General features: G+C 39.6%; 1 protein-coding gene across 4 annotated transcripts in view; it reads right to left on the bottom strand.

Moving 5' to 3' along the window:
* Positions 1-23,045, bottom strand: part of MTOR (mechanistic target of rapamycin kinase) — a 71,580-nt gene that overhangs the window by 15,315 nt on the left and 33,220 nt on the right. For all 4 annotated transcript variants that reach the window (XM_063177020.1, XM_063177022.1, XM_063177021.1 and 1 more), the window contains 9 exons: positions 15,467-15,542; positions 13,451-13,590; positions 10,926-11,026; positions 9,521-9,636; positions 8,108-8,185; positions 6,995-7,102; positions 4,442-4,567; positions 3,659-3,790; positions 438-553 (listed from right to left, as the gene is read on the bottom strand). In XM_063177020.1, coding sequence (XP_063033090.1) covers positions 438-553; positions 3,659-3,790; positions 4,442-4,567; positions 6,995-7,102; positions 8,108-8,185; positions 9,521-9,636; positions 10,926-11,026; positions 13,451-13,590; positions 15,467-15,542 — 993 coding nt within the window. The remainder of the gene's footprint in view (positions 1-437; positions 554-3,658; positions 3,791-4,441; positions 4,568-6,994; positions 7,103-8,107; positions 8,186-9,520; positions 9,637-10,925; positions 11,027-13,450; positions 13,591-15,466; positions 15,543-23,045) is intronic.

Genomic DNA, 23,045 nt, shown 5'->3' with positions numbered 1-23,045 from the left:
AGGAACAAAATGTAAACATTATCTGCTGCTGTGGAATGCAACAGGTGCATCTGGGACTGGTCTCATGTGGTTGTTTCTAATTAATGGCCAATCACAGTCTGGCTGTCCGGACTGTCTGGTCAGCCACAAGATTTTGTTATCACTCCATTCTTTCCTTTCCTTTCAGGCCTTCTGATGAAATCCTTTCTTCTATTCTTTTAGTATAGTTTTAATATAATTTATATAATAAAATAATAAAACAGCCTTCTGAAACATGGAGTCAGATCCTCATCTCTTCCTGGGACACCTGTGAACACCACCACATAATACCAAAGCAGCTAAATGAGAAATCCTGTTCTTTTAATCATAGAATTTGTCTGAAATGTGTCACCCTCAGGGACCCTGCACTTCAGGAAAGGGTTCAGTTTGAGTTAGAGCTGAAGGGTGCCCATGCTGACCGTGCCATGAGTTTATGGAGCTCCTGTTTGTGCTGCTGGTCCTCAGTGGCGATGGCGTGCTGGGCCTGCTGCTGCATGGTCTGCACAAAGTGCTGCATGTGCTGGAATGCATCAATCTGCAAAGGATGGAGGCAGTCAGCACCACAGGCTTAAATATCATTTCTCAAGGGAGAAAGACAATGTAGAAGTGATTTTCACAGAAATAAAAATATATGGTTTTGTTTTCTTTCAAAGCTTTTCACCCATTAATATCCCTCTAAAGTCACTTTACACTTCAAGTATGTCTAAATAAATGAAGAGGTTAGAGATTCTTATTGTCTCTGAAATTGCTAAACTGAGGAACAAATAACTGCATCCTTCCAGTGCCAGCACACCTTCACTGTCATACAGACAGAGAGCCAAAGGTATGACTGACCATAACTCATGATGGGCAAGAACTCCACTCTGCCAAAACAACAAGGTCACCTGTACAGGGAGAAAGCTCCAACAGCAGAGAATGTCCCTGGGAGATACAGAGATGCATTTTCAGCTGAGCATGAACTTAGCCTGGCAATTGCAACCATCAAATGTTTATAGCTTACAGAGTGGATCTGACCAGGACAATCCTGAACAGACAGGATCACAAATCCAGAGAAGCCTACCTATAATATGCTATGGGCAGACAAAAAACCCCCAAAAACAACAACAAAAAACCCCAAAAATCCAAACCCAAATCTACAAAAAAACCCCCAAAAAACCAAGTCAAAAAAAAAAAAAAACAAAACCAAACAAAACAAAAAAACAAAACCCATGACAATTTGAGAAAATAATGCCTGAAGGAAAACTTGCAGCTTTCTGATCTTCTCTGCTAACCTTTCAGCTTTGTCTGGGCTTGAAGTACACACCATGAGTTGTTTCAACAAATTAAAGTTTGGTTTTCTCCTAAAGTTATTGAAGAAGTTCAAATGTGTATTACTCCTTTGACAGAATATTATACAGGGCAGTAGTGCTAAAGCAACTTTCACTACCAAATTCTGAAGGAAAATACATTTTTAAAATTCCTTGGAAATTATTGTGGGGTAGGAGAACCCAAGAATAAAAAATTAAAAAAAAAATTAAAAAAAAATGCATTCATGCTTCACTGGAAAGAATTAAGAGTAAAGCTCCTGCAATCTGCAAGGTCATTTCAGGTTAAGAACTGCAGAATATGTAGTTAGAAACCTAATTTACTTCTGTGTGTCTATAGAAATGAGCTATGTTAGAGACAAAAACCACTTGAGCTCAAATGCCTCATCTACCCTGTTCAAATATCAGCATGCACAACTCAGTGCTGAGGAAAAAGGGTATTATCCAGGGTGAAATAAAAGAAAATAAAGGATTGTACTCATAACATTAATATGGTGCATTCAGGCCAGGGTGAAATAAAATAAAAGATCATACTCATAACATTAATATGGTGGATTCCATAACTGGTAACCTAGACAGAAGGGACTTGGGGTGGTGTAAATAATGGTCTTATAAATAGTTATGCTAGACATCCATTAAAAGTAGACAAAATATTTTGCCAAACAGAATTACTACAGAATATTTTTATGTGCCACTCTCATATCTAGATACACCCAGCAATCTGGTCTTCAGTTTCCATTAATATTGAAAACTGATGGCCATAAACTGGCAGATGGAGCATTGAAGACTGAAAGCAGCAAGTTTTCCAGAACAAATTCCTAAGTTTGTATGCATCTTTTCTCTGGGATTTGGCTTAGAATGCAGCTGCTGGCAAAGGTCTTTGTTAGAAGAAATGTAATAGGGTTGACATATCAATTTTTATCTGTTGTTTAAGAAGACTGTTGTAGAGCTTTGCAAGTGCCATTTGGCTGGTTTCTTTCTAGATGCCAGCTTTTTTCCTGCTGCATTTGACAAGTACTGAAAACTGCCATTTTAGGTCAACAAAGGAACCCTGAACTGCTGAGTAGAAAAAAAAAAAGTAATTTCCCACCATACCAGCCTATATCAGCAGCTTATTACTTAGGATACCAAATCAAATGAACACATACAGAGTTACATAAAACTACACACATCACCAGGTGTAACTATGTATTATTTATCTATTTTGCTATCAGTTTTCCCCCATCTTCAAGGGGTCCACTTATTGTCCCATCAGTTAATTTTAGACACATTATCCTACCCCCTTAATCTTTGTGCCTTCTCTCACTCTGCTTTCCACCACTGCACCATGTCCACCATTGCTGACCACAAGTCAAACACCACAAACACAGTTTCCCTCACAGAGACAGGCAGGAACCCCACATACTTCTGGGGTCATTTACTGCAGAGGGTAAGAGGCAATTTCACTGTTTTACAGAGCCAACAGCAGCTCCTTCTGCCTTTTTAATTCAAATAAAGAACAGTTAGTTGTGGCAATGCTCCCACAGCAATGGCTCTGCTCCAGTGCTGGCAATGCCAAGGCAGAAAAAATAAAGAAGATGTGGCAGAATATGAGGATAAATGGAGGTTTTAATGTATATTAAAAAAAAAGATAACTTATCCAGTCTGAAGCTTATTGGATTTGATTATGTAAATTCTCCCTGTGTTGCAATGTCAAAAACATTCACCCTGGGCTCTCTGGTGCCAAAGTGTTCCCATGACAAACTCTAGGTATTTTTCAGCTGTCTTTCAGTTAGAAATTTCCTATAAAATTGGAAATTTTCTTTAGTAAAAATCAGCTCTGCTCAGCAACTAAGTGCAAACTGTTCAGGAAACTTCTAAAACTGGCAATAAACTCCCCTCTACTTCCAAAACTGATAATAAACTCCCCTCTACTTCTAAAACTGGTAATAAACCCCCTTAACTTCCCTGTTTCTGCTTGTGACCCTGAGCACAGGTACAGTGTTGAGACCCAGCAATCAAAACAGTGGATGAAAATTCAAGCAGCAAACTTACACAGGACAAAAGAGCTGCTATTGACCTTCAATCCTGGCTGCATCTTTTAGGTATCAGGTACTGGTTTAGTAAAAATAATATTTCCATATATTAAATAAAATTAGGGCCAGGTTTTCTCTGCATTACAGAGTTTCAAAGGAAATAAAAAGCTTATGATCTGAACAACAATAAGGAAAGGAATTAGTTACTCTGTTTTAGGGGAACAAAAGTAAAACATACAGCTTTGCCTTTGTTCTGTTGGGAGCATGAAGAGCTAACACTGCACAAAAGCTGAGCAGGGGAACAAGCAGGGTGCTCTGTACCTTCCGTGCACTCTTCCACATGTGCTTCATGTATGCATAGGTGACTTGGGGGTGCACTGTGGGCAGGGGGTGATCCAGCTGGCGAGAGGGATCCACTCCCAAGAGCAGGACAAGGGTCTTGTGGGCCAAAGCCTAGAGAAGTGGCAAAGACAAAAAGCAGGTTGGAACATAATTGTCACTGTTACTTCCAGCTCATATTGCTTCAGAATTGCCCTACACTATAAAAGTACCTCTGACCCTCCAGATACAACACAGACACAGCAGACTCCCTGGACTCATAGGATACCACATGATAAACCATATATCTTCCTTTGGATCAGAGCATTAGATTCTCATTTCAGAAGCCAGTAGAAAGTGTAAAGTATTTACACTATTTATTTTCTCTCTGTTTCAAGTATTTGGTGATAAATTTTGTGATGAATGTTAAAATAGGACTGTAATGTTCAACAGTAACAGCACATTGTAGATGTGACTCTTTGCTCTAGCAGAGATTATTGATAATCTCCAGTAGTGCATAAAGACTTCCAGTTACAGCATGCAATGAAAAATTGGCCCAGGAGCTCTCAGGTATATCAGTCCCACTAAAATAACCTTGGCTAAAAGCATGAACTTCATGCTGGTTACAATTTTACCATTTCAACAATTTCTGACTATTTCTTCCTCAGAGGAGAGCCCATCCCACTTGGGCAATGAAAGCATTTAGGAATGCTCAAGGCTGAAGCAGAACAGTATAGCAAATAATCCCAAAACCTGCAGAAGAGGACAGAGCCTGACAATGCTCACCAGCCTCCCACTCTTGCCACACAAGCTGGCATACTTGAGCCAAGTTCTCATGTCCTCATGAGGATTCACAACAAGAGATCGGACCATCAATATCCTCTGCCAGTCCTCCACAATGCGCTGACAGCCCTGAGAGGAAAAGAGAGAATTTGTGAGTGTTTGGTCTCCAGTGTACTGCACAGAACCTTGATTCAGAATCTGAAGGGAATTCCATCAAGATAGAGACTTCTGTGCCCATAATTCACAGGAACTGTCTATTGTGGCATTCGCATTCTCTGAATATGATTCCTTTGCCCAGGATTTTTCGCCTGGAAAGCTGAGAAGCCTCAGAGAAAAAGAAAAACAATCCTTATCTCATTTGCTTCTCCTGTGTTGTGCTCATGTGGGGGATGTGTTTGGAGATGGTTTACCAACAGGTGATTGTTTCATTGGTTTCATATTAATTGTTTTGACTCATTGGCCAATTGAGGCCAAGCTGTGTCAGGACTCTGGAAAGAGTCACGAGTTTTCATTATTATCTTTTTAGCATTCTGTAAGTATCCTTTCTGTATTCTTTAGTATAGTATAGCATTCTTTAATATAATATAGTATAATAAAGTAATAAATCAGCCTTCTGACAACATGAGTCAGATGCATCATCCCTCCCTGCCACAGGGCCCACCATGAATCTACAACAGTCTATTTCTTTAACACTGCAGTGTGTGAGGAAGGTTCAGTCCCTGACTCTCCCAATCTGCAGGCAGCTCAGTGCCTGCAGTCTAATGATATGCAAATGATATGCTAAGCATATCTAATGATATGCTTTTCCTCTAACGGAAAGAGGAGAAAAGCTCCTAAAGCTGAAACACATTCATGAATCAGAAAAACTCTTCATACAACTCCAAAGTGAGTCAAAGTGCCTTCTCCACCTATTTTTGGTTTAAATCTCAACATGGAGATGGTAGAAAACCAAATGGTTGCAAAGATATTTTTGTCATTGCCCTTTTTTCTTTGCCTTGCATGCATTCCTTTTGGAGGCTGGCACCTCTAAACTGGTTTTCTGCCACAAATGCAGCTCCAATTGCTGTGCTGCTTGTGCAAGCATTGTCTGGTTCTTGTCTGTCTGATGGGAGAGGCACAACACAGAGCAGGGTGAGTTTGTTTTTCAAACATTCAAGGATATTACAGAGACGTAGAATTGTGGAAGGGATGTAACAACTAAATCCATGGTGCTTGATGTAGTGGCCAAGTACAGGGTAACAGTCTATCCAAAGTTTCTATTCAACCAGAAACTACTTGATTTTGAGGTAAACAAAAGATTTTCCAATGACAGCAAGGACTTTAGCACCAAAGAAGTTATTCTTTCACTTTTTCTTTTCTCCCAAGTTGAGGATTGGGAAGCTAGGAAAAGCTTGCTTCCTAATACCCAAATAAACTTCTTCCAACAGGCATTTAAAAACTATTATAAAACACCTATAAAACATTCAAGAACTGCTTGTACTGCTTTCAGAACTATAAAAAGCTATATTCAGACATTACACTTCCTGCCACTTCAGCTTCTCTACCCCAGTGGAATGGTCCTGAGCTTTTCCAGACTGGAATGCAGATGGGAGACTAAAAGCTTTGCCACAGTTTCCCAAACAGCTAAAAAATATACAGCAGCCTTTCATAAGGTGGCAGATTCTAGCACTGCCAGGAAGAAGTTCTTCCTTCAGGCAGCATTTCACCTCAGTTATGCCCTTTTTTCTTTTACCTCCTTCTCCTACAGGAATCACCCACCTTTATTTAAACAGTTTACTGTTATTAAACATTTTACTGCATCTGAGGACATTCACTTTCACTGTAGGGATGCCTCTTGTAAGGAAAAAGTGTCAAATATTTGTCTGATTTAAATTTTCAGAGATACTTTGGATTTTTGATGTTTAATGTAAGAAAGGCACAAACTTCTCTTTCAATACTGGAAAATCAACATTGCTAAAAGCCTGTTCTGAAAGGTCAAGATTAATCATAGCATCATTTAGGTTGGAAAAGACCTTTATGATTATCAAGTCCAACCATAAACCTAACACTGCCAATTCCACCACTAAGCAATGTCCCTAAATGTTACCAATCAGCTGGAAATGTTCTTGTAAGAGGTCCAAAACAGGACAATCTTTTATTTTACAAGCATGTGAATTCTCTGACCAGTTTTCCAACATTTGGAGAGAATTCACTTAAAATCCAGCCGGCAGGTAAAAAGTTCAAACTATCTTGATCTAAACCAGTATCTCCAGATATAATCCAATACTGAGCAGCCTTGGGGATGTTACTAGTGTCTCTTTTCTGTACACATCTATTTCAAGGTTTAGTTCAACCTTTTAAAGTGTCATATGAGCTGAGAACTCAGGAACATTAACTTGAGAAAATACAAAAGCCAAAATGAAACCCCAGGCAATGAGAAGCACAAAGGAGATGGAGCACACAGCCATGTGAGTATGGATGGAAAGAGACATTTGCTGAGCCACCACACTGACTCAGAAGGAAGCTATTCATGCCAGCCCATCAGCATCCCCATCCTGGACCTTTCCAGGGATGTACCTGCAGCCTTTCCCACCAGATCTGGCGGATGATCTCACGGCGCTCTGGGACAAGTTTGTACTGGATCACCTCTTCCAGCTCTGACAGCATCTGGCAGGATACCATGGCCTGAAGGGAAAAAATCACATTCCATCCCAATCACTGCAGAACAAATCTATCATTAAGGAGCAGTATTTTGGCATCAAAATTTGAAGTATATTGGCTACCCAACAGATAAAGGACCAACTGCTATATACTGGTACCTAGGTGACCTGCTGATTCAAACTCAAACTAAATGTCAATTCTTATTTCTTTTGAGGGGGTGGACCTCACTTCACTCACTTTTAGTTCATCCCCAAGCTGCTCTTGCACAGTTGTATTTTTTATCTGACAACAGCCATTTAACTTGTGGGCCTACATAGGTCTTAATGTTGGAGACAAGCACTACTCTGAAGTTTTATGCAACTTTTAGAGATAGTCTGAAACAGCAATGAAGGAAGGGAATGAAGGCTGAGTCTCGTGTTTTGTGTGGTTGAAATTATTAGAAAGCCTCTTTTTTCCAGCCCTGTGGCTGAAGAAGTTGTTGAGATTTGTCAGTTCTGCTTTTCAAGGTTGTTTATTTTCTCTAATCCATTCCATTCTTTCTCTGACCTGCTGAGATCTGTCTGGCAGGTCAGTTTGTGGCACACTGACTGCCCTTGGGGTGGTGTTAGCTTTTTATACTAAGAACTACATGTACTTTATTTACAATAATTTTCCAATACCTATCACCTATGTTAGACAATCTGTCTCTACTCTAAACCAATCCAAAAGTGCCACTATCACAGCAGGAGATGGAGGACAAGAAGAAGAAGAAGGACAGGACACACCCAGATTCCTCCATCTTGCCTCTTGAACCCCCATTCTAAAAACCCCAAAATTCTACTTTTTCACCCTGAGACAAATTAACTATCATTCTACTCAAACTCTTGTGGCTTGTAAATCCTCACACAAAGTTGGGAATTGTTTCCATGGGTTAAAATTGAAGGCACTGGTGTTTCTGACTCTGTGCCAAGGTCTCTGAGCCCCCTGCCAGGGTCTGGACTCCTCCAGGGCAGCCAGAGGGATGTCCTGGGTTCTGAGAGCTGCACTCACCCCATAGGCTCGACTGTAGCTCTCTCCTGCCATGGCAGTCAGCTCAGCATCCAGCAGGTCTCTGGCTTTGTCAATGCACTGAAATAGAAGAAGATTTTGGGGGTAAAGGTAGTGTGTTTTATCTAGAGTCAACTGCTCAAGCTGCTGTTCCATCTCATGAACAAAGCTGGCATTGTTCTCACTTTGCTCTCTCTGGGAAAGGATCCTATAAATAGAAAGATCTGACAGGAAAACAGTGGCCAGGGCATAGATAAGGGAAGTCAAGGGACCTTCATTCATCACCTGCACAGTTTGAAGTTTGTCTTCCTAGACAATCAAAGTTTGCAGTATTTCCAATCCTACTGTGACTGCAGAGATCATCATTAACATTTGTGGAGGAAAGGTTCACATTTTAGTGCAAAAGAGCCTAAAGAAATGTCTCTTGATACCACATAGTGCAAGAAAATAGCTTTCACTGTTTTACATAACCCAACAGGATTTTATGAATTTTACAGGACAGCAAATTTCATTCCTCATCCTCAAACTAAGACAGGCTCTTCAAGCATGAAATAAATCCTGCTCTAGTTCTAGTCATTATATAATCTCTCACCTATAGCTTTTCCTGTTTAAAATGTTAAAGGTTAATCACAAACTTTACCTTTTTGAATGCCTGGTTAATTTTACTGTGCACATCATCCAAAAATCTGTCTATGGGTTTTGACAGCATAGATTGAATTACTCCTTTATCTAAGCTGGCAAGCCAGCACAGAATTTTGAGAAATGGGACTTGAGCTTCCTTGGAAAGTAAACAACACGTTTCACATCTACAGAGTCACCCTGCAAATCTTATTTGTGACAAACAAGCATTACAAATACAATCATTACAAATACAATCATTACAAATACAAATTACAAGCTCTGTTTAATAGACTCATTCCTTGCCTTGGTACCTCAATTTAAGATTTGAGATTTATCAGTGCTACCAGAAAAATTAAGATTATTGCACATGATATATATGAGCACTTCACTGGAAAAGCTGTAAGAGACAGAAGTGCACAAAAATCCATGAGGAATCTTACAGGTGTCTCAGGCATTCCTGGAAATTTACAATCAATGCCTTTAGAACAGAACCTCTGCTGAGATAATCCTTGTGTCCTGCCTGTCTAGAAAAGAGGCACAGAATAAAAGAAGCCAAAAATTGACAGAGGAATTCTAATGTTCTACAGCACTGGATCACTGCTATCTGTCAACACATTCACTGCTATGTTTCTGGAAATATCTATCACCCAGGTCTAATATATCCATGGAAAACACATTATTGGGCAATTCATAAATTACAGCCAACTGCTTTATTACAGGCTGTTTTTCCATGAAACTCTACAGCCTAGAACATCTTAAACCAAATTGTGGGCTACCAATAAAGAGGATAATTACTTGCTGAGCCAGTGAGAAAAGGTCCTGATGCAGTGCCAGCACAGCCCTGTAGAAAGCACCATCGTGGGTGTCCCTGGGGATCATGCAGGTGTATTCTTCCATGCTGTCCCACTGACCTGCAGAGACACAGATATCCTCAGCAACACAACAGCTTTCCCTGCAGTGTGGGAGCAGAACAAATCTATGATAAAATGCTCAGACATCAATGCCAAGGCCTGAGTGCTGCGTGGTACTTTTGCATTTCAGTCAGCTCTCCAGCAGCTTGTCTTTGGTAGGGACACTGTTATATACATAAACATACACAGCTACAGACAAGAAAAAAAGCATTTTTCTTCTAGACAAATTGCTATCCTGGTGGCAAAGGCTCTTTCATTCTTTGTGATGAAACAATTCAAATTCTGACACTTCCAGAACATTTGAATGAATGAATGCCCTACAAAGCAAAAGATGAATTTTTCTCAGCAAAGGCTGGCAGAAAGCAAGTGATCCATCAGCCTCTCTAGAAAATATCTTGCTAACAACACAAATGGACATTTGGACCACTATAGATTTATTCACTTAAGATTGTCTACTCTGCAGACATAACCTCTAAAATGTTCTGCAGATAATGTTCTTGTTCTGAATAAGAATTTGCCACAAATCTGAGAAAGTATTTTAATCTTATTTCCAGCCTGAGTTCTGTTCAGTGCAAAGCCAAGCAAAAGTGAAAATTTAAGCAATCAATTATCTGCTCTCTCTGTTACTGGAGACCACAATGGGAGACTTGATGTAAATCCAAGTTTTCCAAAGGACTTCCATAGGGAATGACACTTGTCACATTCATATTTTCTGAAAAATCCCTTTGCCCAGGAGTTTTCTCCTGGGAAGCTGAGAGAAAAGGAAAACAATTCTTATCTCATTTGCTTCTCCTGTGTTGTGCTCACATGTGGAATGTGTTTGGAGATTGTTTACCCACAGGTGATTGTTTCATTGCATTCTGCTGTGAGTTGTTTTCACTCTCTGGCCAATTGGGGCCAAGCTGTGTCAGGACTCTTTACAGAGTCCCAAGTTTTCATTATTACCTTTTTAGCCTTCTGTAAGTGTCCTTTCTGTATTCTTTAGTACAGTTTAGCATTCTTTAATAAAATATAAATATAGTATCTTAAAATCTTTAATATAATATAAAAATATAGTATCTTAAAATAATAAATTAGCCTTCTAAGAACATGGAGTCAGATGCATCATTCCTTCCTGCCACGAGGGTAAAAACACCCTCACAAATACAACACACACTTCATTTCCCAATGTAAATAATGTGGTTACTTGATGTTGCTGTTTCCTGTATTCTGTAGTTCTGAAATAAGTTAAATCTATCTGTGCTTGCATCTCATGGGCTGTTGCAGGCCAGCACAGGAGGATACCTTACCTAAGCCCCAAGCAGCAGCAGCAGCCATCCTGGCCATCTTAGCTTGAGTCTCATCATTCACCTGGGTCCACTTTTCACAGCATTGCTGGTGGAGCTGCCCCCTAAGAAGAATCCACAATTCCTGATCAGGAAAAAGGCTCTTCCAAGAATTCTGCCTCATTAAACAACCATTTCCCATGGATAAGACAACAACCAGCCCCACTCTTCTTTTTATACTTTATATTTGGCTCCTCTGGCCAACTCAGTCATGCTAGTTTGATGACAAATATCCTATCATCAGAAAATAATTTCAAGGTACACCTATGTTTTGAAAATACACCTCCAAAAAGAACTTTGCATTTATTCCTCAGTGACTGTTAATGCCTGCTTTAAATTTGGACTGATAATGCCAGTTTATAAATACAGAAAAAAAATTCTCAGGAAAATGAACAAGCCACCACCAAAAAAAGGATGCTTAAATTTTTTGTAAAAGTAACATAGATCTGGATAGCTTGGGCATGGCTCCTACTAGCAAACATACTGAATTAACACAAGTCTGAAGACAGACTGAAGAATGAATGTGGCTGTAACCTCATAGGAAGACTTGTCATGGCAGGATCTCAGAGGGCATCTGAGTCTTTCATCTCCAGTGGAGAGGAAGCAGCAGGATTTTTTATATTATTTCTTTCAAATCAACTGTGAAGGCTGCACTAATAGAACCAATTACCCCGGGTGTTGCAGTTCCAGGATTTCTCAGGCTGGATACTCTGTAGCAGTGAAACAGCTGCCAACTGTGAGGGAGCACAGTTTGCTTTCCCTGGTGTTATCCTCTCCCCTCCCAAAAGGGAGATGAGTTATTCAAACAGAACCAATGGGCTGCCACAGGCAAGACAGTAATTCTGACAGCTTAATGGCCCAGGAGGGAAAAAAACCCCAAAGCAAATGTAAAGCCAAGCCAAACCTAGCAACAGCAGTAAATCAGGACCTCATAGATGCTGATAAACACTATGGGTCCTACAGGAATAACTAAATCAGGCTAAGAGTGTTTTGGGTGTACTCTAAAAACACCACAGCAGAGTACAGAACTAGTGATGCTGCACACTAATTCCAGATTATCTGCCTTATCCTGTGAAGCAGACTCCAGCAGCACAGGCAGTCAGGTTGAATGCTACTGAAGAGTACCAGCAGCCAAACCATGGAATCTCAGGCTCAGGATGACATCTCCAGAGTCACCTGCAGGGCAGCAGACAGCACTTTGCAAAAGCATTTCTGAATTGTAAAAACACCTGCACAGAGTTGGAGTCCAGCCCCACAAGAGAATTTGGAGACTCTGATTGCTCTCATGACTACAGACTACCAATATATTTATGATATTAGCTCCAACTGAATAAAATTGTCCTTTTGTTGTTCCACAGATTTGTTGCTGATGCATGAATAAGTAGGAGGTTCAGAAAGGACACAAATACACATCCTGCAGGGGGGAAAAATTCTTCAAATCCCTGGTGTGAACAGCCTACTTGTATAAAACCTGATTGAGGAAAGCCCAGTAAGAAGACCTATTTTCCCTACTAGTAGAAAAGCTACACCCTATATATCTCACCCTTGTCTGGATACAAAAAGAGCAGAAAAATGCTGCCAGAATTTTGTTTCTCAAGCAGCTCTGTTCCTAGCAGTAAAATGACTTTAGAGAAGAGGAATCTCCTCACTGTGGTGCCATCCCCTGGGTTCATGTCAGGACCCATCAGGAGACAGCTTGTCATAGGCAGAGTTCAGTAGAAAGGCGGAACCTGGATGAACCCACACCTGCCCCTGGCTACAACTGCATGCCACAGTGAGCAGGGTGCCTTCTCCAATTATCTTCTTTTAATTAAATAGCCAGAAAAAAACAGAAGCCCCCAGTTAAGTAGCAAGCTGTAAGTCACCAGCAGCTCACCCTGTCACAAACACTGACTGGAATCAGTTCTGTGTTGACAACAGATGTCTGACACTAAACTTGAAATAATAAATGTCCCCAAAGACAAGGCTTAAAAAAACTGAAAAAGACTAAAAAGGAAAACCTCATCCTTCTAGAAAGCATAGATCTGACACTGAATAAAGACAGAATGTTTATGTTTTAATCAGAGTTTAAAAAGGAGGGTCACAATCAGCTCCTTTTATGATTCTTTCTGAAAAGTTTTACTCGGTTAATGTTTCCTCTATCTACAATATGCAATGTTTTCTCTATCTACAATATTTAATGTTTCCTCTATCTACAATATGTAGTTTCCTCTATCTACAATGTCTTTCTCTGTTATAAATGGGCTTGACCTGATTGTAAGATTGCAGATTCTCTTCCAGAGAGACCTTAACTCACCAGATGGCCAGTCTCAAAAGGCTCAGAGATGTCATTACCAATTCTGACTTCAATGAACAAAGTGAGAAGCCACACAAATACTCAAAGTAAGTGGGAGTAAATAGAAATTCAGGCAAAAAATCTGCACCTGCAGACAGCATCCAGAGGACACAAAGACACCATTTTCCTTGGTCTTCAGGCATTCCCCTCTTACCATTCCCCAAGTGCTTCCAAGCACCGCATCCGTCCCAGCATCAGCTCAGGATCATCTTTGTTTGTGTCCATCTTCTTGTCATAGGCCACCAGAGCATCTTCCCATTCATGAAGCTTTTCATACCAGGTAGCTTGGATTTCCTAAGGGAAGGGAAAAAAATAAAAATAAACAGCAGGATTAATGTTGATCATTGTGTATTAACTACCACAGCTTTTCCTAGGAAATTCTGTGTCTGTGCTGGTCACTTCACCCTGTTATCATTCTGAATAACCTCAGGGACTTCTGTGACACAGAGAAGAGCCTTGAGCTAATGAAAAAATTGGAATCCTGGCACTGCTCCACCTGCCCAGAAATGTTTTACCAGAGGGATTAATCTAACATCACCACCCTCACTCAGTGCCACTGAAACACCAGATCAGCAGCTGGTGCTTTCCTTTTTGGAGAGGTAGAGTGACTGGAACAGGAAAAAGGGTAAATCTATAACATATTCCACTTCCCATTGCTGCACATACCTGCATTCAAACAAGAAAAACAGCCCTGTGTTCAGAATGGAATGACCAACTAGAAAAAAAGGCCAAACTTTGCATCTGGCTATTGCTAGGCAATTAGTTAATACAGCAGGCACAGCATTGAAGTTGGGGCCCAATCACACCCTTCACAAGGGAAGGCAATGGTTTGTAGCAAAGCCATTAAAAGTTAGCCAAGCAGTGGCTAAACCCTTTTCTTCAGTCTTTCTTTCTAGATTTTGTTTCTCATTTTGGAGAAATAAAATGCCTTAATAGATTTCCATGCTTTTCTCTGCCAGTGTTTTTCTGCTCAGTCTTTGGCAGCTCATGTCTTGACATAGGCTGCAGAGCAGATTGTTTTCCCAGACCTGTGGGCAGGGTCACTATAAACCACAATTTGCATGCCAGGTCTTCCACTCAGCCCTTTAAATTCTCAGCTAAGTCATATTTCAATTAAGTCCCTGAAAGTAGAGCTCACAGCTCCTCTTAATTTCTTTTCTTTTAATTTCAATTCTGGCAAGCTCTGCGCTTTGAACTACATTTACTGCTAGACTGTTGCTGCTGAAGAGTGAAGTCAGAGTTAGGTAATGCAGAACTTTGCTCCATCCACCCAAGGAATTATAAGAAGCTGCAAAGATGTTTTGAAGTCTGTACTTCTCCCAGAAAGGTCAAAACCACACATAATCCTACACCAGAGGGTTTCCACCATTTTGTGCTTATACCTTGTTCCCACTTTCTGGTGGTTACTATTAAGAGAGGCTGATCTACTGTGCTTCCAGGGCTGCCTTCCTTTCCTAATTATCCTAAAACACTGCAACAATTACCACTGCAGAATTATCTTTTTTACCAGGAGAGCATAGGTGGTTTGGTCTTTGAACACAAATTAAATGTCTCATAGAATGAGAAGAAATAGTAAAAGGTACATCATTCTGAGAAGGACACACAACAAATAGAAAATGGTTTATTTGATTTTGGTGAGGGATTGGTTAACTTGCTATTCTAAATAATACCTATGAACACTTCTGAGAGAGAGTAGAGGTGAATTTCCATTAAATCCTTATCTTGAGGGTGTTGATGCAGTTTCTCAAATCCTTTAAGCTTAGAACAAGAACTCCCTCCCTCCCTTCCCAGCTTATCCTAAATAAAAGGACTTGTGTCATCAAGTTGCTGGTTGCTCACAGTTGCATTTAATACCAACAGCAGCTGCAAAATTCTTCTCCAAATCAGCTTTTTGCAGCCCTCCCTGTATCCAGCATTTGCTGCAAAGTGCCCACTGAACATCCCTGTAAGCAGCCTTTCTTTAGAACAGAAAAGAACTAAGAAAAAGGACTAAAAAAAACCCTAAAGAAAGGCCCTATAAAGGCCTTTCTTTATGAACAATGAAATATTTAAGCAGAGATAGGACCTCGATGTGATTGATTGAGAAAACACACCCCTACCCACCAAAAATCAAGTCCAGAAACCATAAAAACACAAGAGATGAAGAAGTGGATTATCCAGCAGGACTCACCAGCTCCCCAAAGTGCTTCATGGCATATTCCAGCACACCAGCAGCTGCTTCTGGCTGCTGGAGTTTATTGTTAATGCTGGAAAGGGAGGAAAAGAAAGATGATTTAACACAATTGGCATATTAGGGATTGATAGAAACTTCTACTTGATAACACCAAGGTCTATCATTTAGAATTACCAATGGAACACTCCTTGTTTAGACTTCCACATGAACAATTAAACTAAATAAGGCACACAATGACCATATATTTTCAAAACAATAGGTGCACACATTCTCTGCACATAGTCTGAAGAGTTGTTACACAAAATAAAGATATGATATATATGATTATCAATTCTATGTAACAGCCAGCATAGACAGAAGAATAGCTGCCAATAATTTTAAAGGCATGATTTTTCAAGCAGCTGTACTTAAGAGTTTTACAGTACTTTTTCCCTCCCTATTCTCTTAAACAGACTACCAACTCCTCTAAAAATCAATGATGCAGGGAACAGTCTATACCATCAAAATAGCTGACAAATGTCACCAGGAAATTACATAAAGTGTGCAACCCTAATTTCAGTTTCATATTTCCTACAAAGCCTCTGCACTGGCACTTTTCTTTTGCTGGTTTTCAAGAACATGCCAGCAACTGCTGCCATCACAGCCAATCCTCAGTGTGTACCAGGGAAGCACTTGTGTTGCAAGGCCTGCTGAATTTTATGAAGCACAAGCAAATAGGCTGCTCTTGAACCTGATTCTCTAGTTCATGATGTGCAGCTATTCTCTGAAATAATTTCTATTTCACATTTGTTTTGTTACTTTATTATCGGGATGGCTCCATGACTTCCCCCTTATAAGAGGGTAGGGGATCACTGAAGAGAAGCAAATCTGAAGTATTGAAGGGAGTAATACACAGACAAAAAAAAGGGGAAATTTTTCAAATGAGTGCTGCATTTCTTCTGCCTCTGGAAGCCTCCTGGCTCTGGAGACAAGTAAAGAATCAAGCTCCCAGACATACTCTGGATACCTGTGAAGGTTAAGTAAAATACTCCTGGATATTGGGCCTTCAGATTGAACTAAAATGAGATTTAGCCACAATCACAGCTCAAGATGACTGGCACCCAACAATAGGAAGCACCTAAGACCATTTTTTCTTAACACAGTAGTCAAAGACCACACAAACTCCAGCTAGTTTCCCAAGGGAAAGCTTGGCAGCAGCCTCATGAAAGTGATAAATGGCCGTCACATTTCATGAGCTGATGACTTACAGAGCCATTGGCAGACACATTCCAGCATGTCAGACAGTTAATTACTTCCAAGTTATCTTTCTTGACAACACTTCCTGACAAAATTGACCATTTTCTTTTATTATCTGACAATTAGCAATGCGCTTCTGCCACTTCCTGGTGCACTCAATTACTCCTTTTGTTTCTGACTTTCTTGACTGTCCAAAGCAGAATTAACTGTCTCAAATCTATTTATGGTTAGGTTGAAGCAAAGGGAAGGAAAAGATGGGGAGGGAAAGGAGAAAGACTTTGATTTACAAGAATAGACAGCAGTAGTTGTTAATAACCATAAATTACTCTCCTGTAACAAATTACCTACAACACAATGAGCAGTGACAGGTAATTTAGTGGACTAGGATAAGCATCTGTGAAAAATAAGTATTTTATGATTGGCTTTTTGCAAATATTAAAATGAATATTATATGTGTTATGTTAGAAAGTTATGCTGTGTTTATTTTCTTAAGTAGTGTCTTAAATATAGTTTTGGGTGATAACATAATGTTAAAATAGGAACTATGCTGTGTAGGATACTTTTTTAAAGAAAGGACTTGCACTGAGATAGCAGCCACAGGACACCTAAATCTTTCAGAGAAAGAGAATTTATTGCTCCCTTATCAGAAGAAACGAACTTCTTCCTGCCTCACTCAGCCCTGAAGATGCTGTCAGGATTCAGAGGAAGAAGCTGACACTGCCCAGACAGAATCCTGTGTTTGAATGGAATTTATCCATCATGGATGAGGTGTATGAATATGCAACAGGCTGTTGCTTTTAAGGGTTAATCCTCTGTTAACGTGGGTCCTTTTTTGGGCTTATTGTGCCCAGAAAGTGGTACCTGGACTGTCTGTAACTCTTTGTTTTTATTGTCTCATATTGTCCTAATCCTAATTGTCCAACTCTAATCATATTTACTATTTTAATAACCATTTTATTACTGTTGAACTTCAAAAAAAAATTTAAAAACAAGTGATTGGCGTTTTTCACAGCCTCTGACTGGGATAAGCCTCTCCCAGCAGCTGCTTTTCCCTGTACTCAGGACCATTTCTGCAAAAGCAGTAAATGTTGGGACTCCTTGCTCCTGTGGCATTCACATTTTCTGAAAAATCCCTACACCCAGGATTTTCTCCTGGGAAGCTGAGAAGCCTCAGAGAAAAGGAAAACAATTCTTATCTCATTTGTTTCCCCTGTGTTTTGCTCCTTTGGAATGAGTTTGGAGGTTGTTTACCCACAGGTGATTGTTCCATTGCATTCTGCTGTGAGTTATTTTCACTCTTTGGCCAATCAGGGCCAAGCTGTGCTGGGACTCTGGAAAAAGTCAGGAGTTTTCATTTTTATCTTTTTAGCCTTCTGTAAGTATCCATTCTGTATTCTTTAGTATAGTATAGTATTCTTTAATATAATATAGTATTATAAAATAATAAATCAGCTTTCTGAGAACATGGAGTCAGATTCATCATTCCTCCCTTCATTGGGGCACCCACAAATACAATACTCTCCCAGCCTATTTTCTATACACACCATTTAACATGGTACATTCAAAACAAACATTAAGCAAATAAAACATTCTGTACTTTCCTTCTATTCACCTTCCTTCCATGAAGGCACTGCTCCTGTCCCTCCAAACTTCAGGAATCTGTGCTCAGACAGAATCTCCCTAAATGTCATAACACTCCTAAAAGCACTACAGAGCTGTTTTCTAGCCACCATGCTGGAGACTGAACAGAAACAAAAACACTGCAGAAAAGCATCCAGGCATTCAGAAAAGGCCCTGAGGGCTCATATTCCAGCCAGGCAGAGCTGCCAGGGGTTTTTAGCCACAGTGCTGCTGCTGGAAATCAGGGCAGTTGACTGGATTAGAATCAAGGGGATGGATTCCTCCTTCTATCGGGAAAAAGATAATTACAAAATTAAAGGATTAAAGGAGAAGGTGGGAAAACATCTCTCAGATGTGAGATAGAGAGAGCCAATGCTGTTGGAGCAGTAACTGAAGTCTTTGTTTACTCACAGATTTCCTTGCAATTACTCCTAGTTCAGAATAATTTTAAGTTTAATATTAAAGTAAAAGTTCAGCTGTTCTCCATATCCACTGAGGGAAGAACATATTCATCAGTTCATTTCTGTTAAAAAGCTAGAAAAAAACCTCCACCACTGTGTTCTACTTGGCAGGAGGGTGTAAAAGAACATTTTTAGGGCATTCAGAACATTTTAGAAGTTTTTAGGTAAAAGTTTGGAGGGGCACTGGTAATATCTCCCAGGAAACACCCAAGAATTCAGCTCTACTGCCTGCTATGGGCCAGCAGAGCCTTCTAGTACCAATACTCAAGGAAAATTTTAAAATTATGTCTTTTCAATGCTAACAAACTTACTAAAATATACTGAAGCTATTTCAAGACAGCCCCATGCTTGCAAGTGGGAGACCATAGAAATAACAAGACTTCCTAAGTCACATCTAGACTTCAAAGTCATAACTAGACTTTTATATACTTTGAACTAATGCACTAATTTCAGTGCTTAATACCCATTTCATTTCACATTTTATTCAACAAACAAAGTGGTTAGCAAAAGCAACAAAACAGAGGACCCTTATACTTTCCCTCTAAATGAGCATAAATCAGTTGCAAAACTAATTCTTATCACTAAAATTTTGGTATGATTTCAGCTCATGTGGGCTCACTGCATAATTAGATTATGCAGAACAATCTAATTTAAATTTTCCTCCCTGTTTATTAAACAGTATTTGTATTGTAGTCAGAATCATGTCCAACCCTGACCTGTTTGGAGCACTTGATCATGAGGAGTGGAATATTAAAATGAGTGGGATATTAAAATGTAAACAAGCCCTCTGATGAAAAACATTTTCCAATTGCTATGTCAGTCTATCCCTATAAAAAGTGACTACCCTTGACAAACTTCCTAATATAAAAATCTTGGTCAAAAAATTTAAAGCTTCAAATTTTATTAGTAGTGAAAAGCCACATAAACCTACTGCTTGATTATTAAGATATCAAAACTGTAGGGGTTACATATATACTGAGCTAGAATCACAAAAAAGAACAATACTTAAGAGAAATATATTCCTATTGCTTGGATATTTAAAGGTTATTTAAACAGAAAGCAGAGATGAACTGGGAATCAAAATCCAACCTCACAGCAATGATTAACCTGCATTGGTGATTAACCAGCACCAAACCTGCCACGCTCATCAGCATTGGTTGGGAAATCTTAAAATTGGAGAAATCTTAAATTGGAAAACCAAAACCACAACACCAACTTTATTGTGTTCAGTGGGAAAAGAATGCAAGTAATGAGCTTTTTCTCCCCTACAAACCCAAGGCATGAATGTGTAATATTTACTAGAAATGTTCTCTTTTAGAGTCCTGGGAGCTTTCCAGTCTTCCATTCTCTTTGATATTGACAATATTCTCTGTCACTCAAAATATATTAAATTTTCAAGAACTCAGAAGCAAGCAGACTTTCCTCATCTTCTCATAAAAATTACAAGAAGAAACCCTTTATTTTAATAGAGCCTTTTCAAGCAATCCCAAACTTATCCATGAGGGAGCACACACATTTCCTATTGCCAGAATGCATCCCAAACATAACAAAGAAACTTTATTTTTCTGCAATAAAGCAGCTTGTATGCAGAATCTAGACAAGCAGATAATATCTTATTTTTTTCAGTCTCCTCAAGTTTGCTTAGAAAAATTCTCTAATATGGCAGATTTTACCAGATTCAGTCAAGCTTGTTTTTCCTTCTGAAGAAGTGTTGAGAGCTGCTTCTAGGATTGGAAGGCACAGCTGCTTTGTGAGACTTGGGGGAACAAATAATCCTCTGGCAAAAGGAATTGGTTTTGATGGCCATTTTCCCCATTTCTATGATTTATTTATTTGTCTTGAGGCATCCCCCAGTCCTTGACTCAAGAAATCTCAGAAAACCAATGCATGTCCATCATGCCACTGAAAAATATTATCATTCTGGGAACAAAAATGTTTGAGAAACTGATACTAGGAAAGAAATGTTTTCAATAAAGAGTTGTGGTGATTGAGTGCTTCCAGGCCAGAGCAGCCCCTTTGGCTTCCAGCAAGGAGACACCACATTGCACACAGTCATCAAAATTCCCAATCTGCATATAAATGCTTGCAAGTCAAATAAAAACATTCATCAGCTTTTATTTGAAAGAAAAAAAAATCATCATCAGAAAGAAAAAAAATGAGTGAAAAATGTTACAATAAATTTCTTAGCTAACCCTGCAAAAGGAATCACTTATTGTATCACCTACTTTTATTAGCCAGAAAGCAGAGAAGAAAAAAATTGCTAAGTAGGGTATTTAGCAAAAAAAGGTGAAACACAGAGCCAGTCTTTGTGTATTGGTTATGCAAAGAGGGGATGCCTTAAATAAAAAAGAAATCACAAAAGAAAGGAGAAGTAGCAGTGTTTTGTTTCTTATCAAGCCCTCTCTCCTATTCCACCTGTCCCATATAATTTCAGAGATTTACAACACAATTTCAGAGATTTACAACACAATCCTCATTTAAAATAAAACCATAAATGTTTTTATTTGACCATAAAGCTATAGCAGAGTAAATGTTGGAGCATTTATGAGCATCTCCAATGCCAAAGGTGAGCAGTTTCACATCTCCTGGGACGGAAAAGCAGAACAGAACAGTGTGGGCTCCATAATGGGCCAGCTGAGAGCTGATGGGAGCCTTTGCCACCTCAGCAAGCACCAGGAATTCCAGATTTAAGATTTGCCAGATGCATATTAAAGGTTTGCAAGGAATGGCTACCAAATAAATAGCCACAGGGCACTGAGCTTTTCTTCTTGTCTCAGCTTTGCATGCACCTGCCAGAACAGCTTCCCAGAGAAGGCAAGCATTTAAAACTCACCTCCAATTTAATCTGGCCCTCCAGGGACAGGAGAAAACTGCTTCTAATCAAGTAATAATGATGTATTTGAATTTAGTAACATCAATCAACATTATAAACACATGGCATATACAAATTGAAACCATGATTAGCCTCAGTTCTCCCAATCACTTCAGAATTACATCATGAGTGAAGTCAAAAAGGATTTGTCTCATGTTCTTGACTTTATGATCTTGTGTTTTTAGCTATCATGTACCACAGTATTCCCAGGTACAAAATACAATGGAGGAAAATGAGGGTGATGGATTTCAGGCCAAATGATGATGCTCAATTTCTCCATCTCTACTGGGGAAAGGAAAGAACAGGACCCACTCAGCAATCATGGAACAGATTTCTCCCCAGCTATGCCCCAAACTTTACCTCTTTACAAAATGTACCAGGATCCTGAATTCAAATCCTAAGTAGAACAGCAGAGAACTGCAAAACAGCTTTTGTCAGCTCCAACTACTGACCTAACCTGAAAATTACTCCCATCCACCTGTAGCTATTGCTACCTCAGTGACCATATTCAGCTCTCCATGAAACTGGGAAAGACCCATCTTTCAAATATACATAAAGAAGTCAAATTCCACCAAGGCTGATATCTCTGCCAAAGGATGTCTCTGCCCAAATCTCTTTGAATGTTTTCTCTAAAATAAAGACAGATGGGAAGATTTGTGCTTTTCCATTCCTGCACAATATGTCTGTTTTCACCCTCTTACACAGAACAAAGTATTCTCTTTCAAAACAGGTAAATCAAAGATGGTTTGCATTTGGATATACAAATTAGAAGCTGAATCCAAAATAAAACCATGACTTATTTCCAATTAGTTTAGAGGAGGGATTTGGAGGCCTTTTTGTGGTGTTTTGTAACATGTGTGTTCAATTGAATCTTGGATCCTTTCAAAATTTGTATAAAGAGGGAATTCATGGACCTACAAGTGGCTCCCCTCTTCCACATCTGTCCAAGACAGGAGAGTTATGGTGTGGATTGAAGTCCTGTGTAACACAGTGGGGGTGTCAGCAGGGTGGCCTTTTGGGGCAGAGAAGCAGAGTCTGGCCTGTCCTATTTTCTGTTCCAACTTTGACAAAAACATGTTTCTCATCTCAGGAAGCCAGTGAAGAATTTGCCTCTGGGAATCACAGAAGCTCCAGCTGGAAGAGGGCTCAGACAGGATTAGAGGCAGAACAAAAAGGTCAGGCTTTCATCTGTGTGCAGTGGCACTTTCTGGTCTGAAGTATAAAAAGCAATTTTGCTATGGAAGGTTTCTGGAATGTCCATGACAAAAATTGACTGAAGCCTATGGTCTGCTCTGGAGGTGCCCTGTGTGCTATAAACAAATTTTTCTTGCATATCTCTGGCAATATCTCAGCTCACCAATCCCACACTGGCTGACACAACAGACTC

This window comes from Melospiza melodia, chromosome 26, assembly GCF_035770615.1.
Source record: "Melospiza melodia melodia isolate bMelMel2 chromosome 26, bMelMel2.pri, whole genome shotgun sequence".
NCBI lineage: Eukaryota > Metazoa > Chordata > Aves > Passeriformes > Passerellidae > Melospiza > Melospiza melodia.
Note: the sequence above shows the minus strand (reverse complement) of the source record. Positions and strands in the feature narration are given on the sequence as shown.